This window comes from Cylas formicarius, unplaced genomic scaffold (genome assembly GCF_029955315.1).
Source record: "Cylas formicarius isolate icCylForm1 unplaced genomic scaffold, icCylForm1.1 PGA_scaffold_10__41_contigs__length_53128322, whole genome shotgun sequence".
NCBI classification, from domain to species: Eukaryota; Metazoa; Arthropoda; class Insecta; order Coleoptera; family Brentidae; genus Cylas; species Cylas formicarius.
Genome location: NW_026844214.1, coordinates 6,308,866 through 6,315,432, shown reverse-complemented (window position 1 = coordinate 6,315,432; position 6,567 = coordinate 6,308,866). Strand labels below are relative to the sequence as shown.

The following is a 6,567-nucleotide window of genomic DNA, read 5'->3' as shown; positions in this document are numbered from 1 at the left end:
ATATTGTCTTTTGTTTTTTCTGATCTAAAATATTTAGCCTACTCTAGAAATGTAGCTGATTTGTAATCATAAATTGGTGGTAATATTTAAAAACTAGTATGATTTAGTTCCTTATGTGGGGTATTAATACATATACACCAAAATGACCAACTAATCCAAATACTGAATAAAAATTCCAAAATATAGCAATACACATTTTCTATGATAAAAAACCGCTCAGGCCAGAGACAATTCTTTAACCTATTAACACAGAATATTTTATTATTTATTAGTTGTCAGTGCTGTTTGGTACTTGGGGTTTGATTCTCTTATATATATAAGAAGCCGTTACATGTTGTGTTATGTTGCCGGCTTTATTTGGTTAGTTTCTGCTTTTTTGTTCTTAATTTCAGAGAGAGACCACGTACAACATAACAGAAGACCGCCTTCTCTGCTATGGCATAACCAACCCCAAGAAATTATTATCTATGGCTCACACATAGAAAAATTTTAGAAATGAGCGAGCGCATTTGGTATTTTTATTTTTGTTCAAATTATTTGGTTATTAGTTTAGGAAATAGCAATATACATTTAATTTGATGACGCAGAATGAGTATATTTCATGACGAAATAGAAATTGAAGATTTTGATTACGACGAGGAGGAGGAAATATATTATTACCCTTGCCCTTGCGGAGATAGGTTTCAAGTTTCGAAAGTAAGTTTCGAGGTTATGTTTTAAATTTGTGTGTCGCTAAATGATATTTCTTCCTCCTAATCACGACAGAGAATCTTTTTTATCAAATTCAATTCGATTTTAGGACGAACTTTTGGAAGGTGAGGAAGTTGCTACCTGCCCAAGTTGTTCCTTAGTTATCAAAGTGATATATGATAAGGTAGTTTGATTTATCTAATATATACCAACAGTATAATTCAATGTTTTCGTTTTAGGAAGCGTTTCAAAAAGAGCAGGCAGAATTACAGTCGCTCCCAAACGATTTGAAAAAATCTCAAGTTGTTAATTAAAAATGATTCGTGGTGGACGAGGCGGTAGAGGCGCAAATAGATCATTTAATAGAGAGCAACTAAGTGCTTTAGGTGTGGGTGGCAATGATGTTCTGCCAGTTCTTGTTACCCAACCACCTCCATTATTTCCTCTACTGGAACGTCATCCAATACCTTTGCTGGTAACTATTCCTCACAAATTCTATTTGAATGTGCAATTGCTCATTTTTATAATCATGAAAAGTTGAGAATTTGTTTTCTCAAGAAAAAAATTCTATTGAAGGAAACATTTGTTAAAACATCTCTGCTGTTGTTTTTTTGCTACATACAATTTACAAGTTGAATGTATTCTTGAGTGTGTATGTGTATGTAATCAAGGGAGTTTTGCCTTAATTTTTTTATCTATATTTTTAGACATCTTTAGAAATGGATTACCTTCTCCTTTTAAAGCAAGATTTAATGGATCATATGCAACTCTCACCCTGTTATTTGAAAATGCCAGAAAATAAAAAAAGTCAACCCGAACAAGAAATTGATAAATTAGTGGCTCAGTTACCAAATGCTAAAGAAAAATATAATTGGAAACTATTGCCGGTTGAGTTGAGACCAAAAGTTCTAGCAAAACGGATGAAAAAAAAGGACATGCCACAGGATGTGAATGTTGAAGAGAAGTATGTATATAATATATACACTGGCCAAACTCACTAGTGCCTTCCTGATTTTGTATCCTATTATGTTATAGACAGTATAAGAGGAAAAAAATAACTCAACTCAAATTTGTTTGCTATTTTCCTGTCATAAACATTTAAAAAATAATGTGCGTGGCATAAATATACTTATTTGTGGTAGTTACTTAAGTATATGTGTATTGTCACTCTGTTTAAATCATTTTGCAAAAATGCATTACAAAAACTAATTGTGCCTGATTTAATTGTTATAGATTGGAAGTTTTGGAAAAGATGGAAGAATCTGTCAAAGGAGAAACAGTAAATGGCAAAGAAACAGAAGAAACAATGGATGCAGAAATAGAGGAAGCTGATGATGAAGATGAGGAAATGGACGATGGAACAGATTATGTGCATAATTACTTTGACAATGGGGAGGCCTATGAGGATGAAGATGATAATCTTGATGATGGTCCCATTTATTAAACTATTTTTCGTAGAATAGATATCTACTATAATAAAAGAACTATTGATCAATTAATTTGTTGAGGTTTTTTTGCAACAAAAAAAATTATATAAAAATTACCAAATTTAAGATTCCAATAAGAGGTTTTAAATGTGTTTTTTTGCTACTCTTATCTCAAACTTTATATAATTCCATTTTTAGTTTATTGTGGAATTCAGTGCAATTTTAGCAATGGAGCGCTCTCAGTAGAACAAAGAGTTTACATTGTTCAAACATTTTCAACATAGGTCTTCTATAAGGGTCACATTTTGGAGAATTCGTGAATATTTTGGTGTACACAAAGGTCCCTCAGAAGTAACCATATACAAAATAGTGCAGAAATTTGAAATTATGGGATCTGTGAAAGACATCCAAACATCCAAACAAAAATCTGGAAACGTTCTGCTTGTTTTGTTTGAGAATATTCAGGCGAATCAGACGAATAATTCATGACATACCTCAAAAAATTGTATATTATCCAACTACCCACTGCCATAAATCATATTAAAAATCGTCCGGAAATAAATAATTTCTGCCAGTACAAGATCTTATAAAAGTTTATTTCCAAACCGTTTGTTTACAATTATAATATAAGCTATAACATATACATAACAAAAAATATAAAACTTTATGAATAATACAGAAAAGCCCTCAATCAATGGTTGTGCCCTTTTTACTTAAAACTTTTTTGTCTGGAATAGTCGCAATAGTTTAACAATCACAAATAGGTACTAGATTTCTAAAGGACTTTCTACCATCATTCACCTCTTACAAGTACATTAACAAAAATTATCAAGAATTCACAGATGTCACATACCCCATAATCTATTTCTTTCTTATCACCCACCTATTTACTAATAAATTCGCGATAAAAGGCCAAACAACCATAAAAATAACAATATGAGGCGATAAACCTCCAAAAAGCCGCCACCTTGTCAATTCAAATCTACTGATTTGTTCTACATTATGTATTTGATTCTTGAGCTTTTCTATATCGGACTTAAGATTCTGAATCGTCTTTGACACTTCCTGGGATATATCTGTCATGCTATTTTGCGATCTGGTTCGTGATCTTGAAATATGCTGTACCGTTCCATTGGGTATGCTAATTTCTGATGAAACCAAAGGCTCATTGCTACCATATCTCCTAGGTTCAGGGTTCTGAAAGAATGTATTCAAAGAGAGAAAAAAAAAACGGAGATAGAAAATACCTCTATAGTGTCAATGTATTCTTCATCACTGTGATCCGATTCCTGTACAAGAGCAGGTGATGCTGACCGTGAAGATGCTATACTTGATATAAATCTGATTGGTGATCCTTCCCTTGATGCTGTACATATATTGTTTTTTTTAGTAAATAAAACCAATATTTCAGTTAAAGTTTCTTGGGGACAACCTTGTAGTTTTTCTTACACCCAACTAATATTGCAATTTTTTGGGTATATTTGATACAAAAAATTTTATATTCTCAATACCATTTTCATATTGCCAACATATTGTAAACCATATTTTTTAAGTCAAAAGTTTATTTAAATTTATTCTTGTATACTAAGGGTTAATGCAAAGTATTACATTGGCTATTACAACTGCTTTCAATTGTTGGAATCACTGTAATTTCTTACTTATACTTCCTATATCAGTTTGTTCTAAAATGAACAGTGGAGAGTGCTCTTACCACCAAAAGAAAAAGTTCATATAACAGCCCAACAAATACAAAAGTTAATAGATATTACATACAACATAGTGTCATGGAGTCATGTAAAATGTACGCAATATCTGTAAGACAAACTAGGAAAAAAACACTTGAAAATCCTTATTTTTCAATGATAGCTTTAAAATCTAAAAATAAAATCACTGTTGACTATTGATTGTGGTGATATTGGTGAAGGAGCGAGTGCAAATTATAGAGACATGAACTTTTCTTAATGATTTAAAAAATTCCAGGAATTGTTAGAATTCCAATTCAAATAGCACCATGCACAAATATTTGAGTCAGTAATCAAACAAACCTTGCAATATCTGGCAAACATGACTTGCAGGAAATAAAAATTTGTTAATTGTATTGTGGTCTTAAGAAATAACCAACTCTTTTGCAAAAGAGTTGCCAATGCAATTTTACCTAGTGGTGAATTAGGTTGTGATCTCACTCGTTCCAATACATCTCCAGCAACCAATTCTAAGTCATCAAAATTAATTGAATCCAATTCATTTGTAGGAGCTTCTAAAAAGTTTGCAACCTTGTCGGAGTAACTCATTGTCTCAACAATTCTGTAAGATTTCATCAGTTTATGTCTCTGAAGTAATTAAATGCACAAGAGCAGCAACTTACGCATGAAGTTCATCTACATATTTGGCCATTGCTTCTGCACTAGACATATCACCCAATTTTTTCCAGGCGTCATATTTGGCTCGACCTATTACATCCCAGAAAGCTGGTCTGGAGCCTGTACATGGACCTAAAGTTGCTTGTTTAAAGTAGGCGTAAAACCGTAGCATTAGTTCATTGCTGGGTTGATATGATCCTGAAAAGTGTTTTTGGTTTAAAAAACTCAAAAATACTAATAAAACAATGAAAATGTTTAATTGTTGAAGGTATTATTAATAACACTTTAAGATTTGTTTTCTAAGAATTGCAAATCTTGAATTCTTTGAAGCTTTATGGTGAAAAGCACAAAATCTTATTAGATCCAATCTATCCAATATATTTGATTTATACTTATAATGATTTCAGTCTTTCTAGTTTGCTTTGTCATCTTAGCTCTCTTATTCTTAGCATTCCTGCAACTTTTGATTAATTAATGAATATTATTTCAATCAAGAAAACAAATATATTCAAATTAATAAAAGCAAAAGTTCTAGCAAAACATGGAATGTTTGGAACGAATATAACTATAACTTCGCTTAAAGAATATTAATTAGTTCCTTTTTGAAGTCCAAATTTGAAAACGTAATGTTTTCATAACAATAAACAGGTTTTTAATATAAAGTAATATTTTATATGTATAAATATCAAGATTGTTCAATTCAAGAAAGCGAATTTACAATAATTATTTAAATGGTGGGGAAACCTATTACTAAGTTTTTATTTGAAATAAAAAACGAAATCTACTGTCATAACAGACCTTGACCCTAAAAAAAAAAGAAATGTAGTTACATGACATTAATATTTATGTTTCCGACATATTTTTATAATCTTCCTAATAATGGCAGAAAATAAAACAATTTCCAACCATTGTCCAACCAAATGCTTCTTGAAGTTTAATGTAAATTATTACGTAAATTCTAGGAGAAAATGAAAGCCACTTCAAAACATGCAAAGTCCAAATATTATTTACCATTTTTAGGCAAACTTCTAATAACATTCACTGCTGCATTAAATTTTTCTTCGGTAGTCATTTTTAAAACTAATTTTAATAAATGTATCACAGTCAACGAAAATCACAATAAAACATCTAGAATTTATAAACCCATCGCCGGAATTTCTGATTTCACAACAAAAGCAAAAAAAAAACGGTTCCGTCACATAATGACCATTGAACAAAGATAAAACGAACGGTAAGTTTTGGTCATCACCTCGAAATATAGAAAGGAAGCCCCTAAACAGAATAAGACATTTAGGATTAGAAATTCAAAAGATATTCATTTTAAACTAGTGGGATTATCTTTTCTTGCGAATTAGATAACAACGTAAGCGAAAGATTATAGTTACGCTTCAAAACAAGTTTCAAGTTTCATGGAATAAGACCATATAGCTATTAAAGCTATAGAGGCCATGTCCATGATTATAAGACAGGAACTCATGGAACAAATATGAAAAAAAAATTTAGAAAGTCCATTCAACATACGCATGCTCGTTTGTTAAAATGTCGTTATTAACCTTGCGGCATTCAACAACCAACATGGCCGCTGACAAATCGTCAATAAATTTGGATGGGGCATTTTCGAGTCAGTATTTTGTCAAAATATGCCTAGATCTGTTCTGGGAAAACGAGTTAATCCTGTGGACATCGCTGTTTAGAAATGACATGGCCAAAAGTGCATGTCAGTGTGTTGAATACAGAGGCATGAGCGAAAAATTATTACCTTCTCTACGAAAATATTAATGCCGCCTGCGACGCAGTCATTTTTACCGTAGTAGAGCCACAGTATTATCGAATAGGACATTCGACTCGTTTAAAATTTCGATGTTATTTTGACATTTACTGCAATAAATTTCGCGTAAAAGACAAGTTTATATTACAGATCATTAACACTGTCACACATCCGCTTTTGCGGTCAGCTGGGATTGGGAGGTAACTATCTGCTTTATATTTGGACGATTGGCCCTCTTCGAAACATGCGAGACAGAAACTCACTAAAGCTACGATTTTTAGCTTTTCAACTGGTTTACCTAAGAGAAACGTATCCGAGGCAA

The 6,567-nt window shown here is 31.9% G+C and overlaps 2 protein-coding genes across 2 annotated transcripts; one reads left to right on the top strand and one right to left on the bottom strand.

Annotated features, from left to right (window-relative positions):
* Positions 1-799: 799 nt before the first annotated feature.
* Positions 800-2,180, top strand: LOC132703204 (DNA-directed RNA polymerase III subunit RPC7-like). Its single transcript, XM_060672333.1, has 4 exons — positions 800-874; positions 930-1,165; positions 1,398-1,654; positions 1,924-2,180. The coding sequence occupies exons 2-4, from the start codon at positions 1,007-1,009 to the stop codon at positions 2,132-2,134; spliced, it is 627 nt and encodes a 208-aa protein (XP_060528316.1). The 5' UTR covers positions 800-874; positions 930-1,006; the 3' UTR covers positions 2,135-2,180.
* Positions 2,181-2,823: 643 nt separating this feature from the next.
* Positions 2,824-5,699, bottom strand: LOC132700026 (acyl-CoA-binding domain-containing protein 5). The gene is made up of 5 exons (XM_060667092.1): positions 5,489-5,699; positions 4,483-4,675; positions 4,273-4,421; positions 3,365-3,483; positions 2,824-3,314 (listed from the first exon to the last, which is right to left on the bottom strand). The coding sequence occupies exons 1-5, from the start codon at positions 5,547-5,549 to the stop codon at positions 2,979-2,981; spliced, it is 858 nt and encodes a 285-aa protein (XP_060523075.1). The 5' UTR covers positions 5,550-5,699; the 3' UTR covers positions 2,824-2,978.
* Between the last annotated feature and the right edge of the window lie 868 nt (positions 5,700-6,567).

Excerpts from the sequence above, each read along its gene's own strand:
- LOC132703204 (XM_060672333.1), top strand. The coding sequence starts at position 1,007 with ATGATTCGTGGTGGACGAGGCGGTAGAGGCGCAAATAGATCATTTAAT. Across the intron at positions 1,166-1,397 it reads GTCATCCAATACCTTTGCTG|ACATCTTTAGAAATGGATTA; the intron begins GTAACTATTCCT and ends CTATATTTTTAG. Across the intron at positions 1,655-1,923 it reads GATGTGAATGTTGAAGAGAA|ATTGGAAGTTTTGGAAAAGA; the intron begins GTATGTATATAA and ends TAATTGTTATAG.
- LOC132700026 (XM_060667092.1), bottom strand. The coding sequence starts at position 5,549 with ATGACTACCGAAGAAAAATTTAATGCAGCAGTGAATGTTATTAGAAGT. Across the intron at positions 3,484-4,272 it reads ACAACCTAATTCACCACTAG|CATCAAGGGAAGGATCACCA; the intron begins GTAAAATTGCAT and ends ATATATGTACAG. Across the intron at positions 3,315-3,364 it reads AATACATTGACACTATAGAG|AACCCTGAACCTAGGAGATA; the intron begins GTATTTTCTATC and ends ACATTCTTTCAG.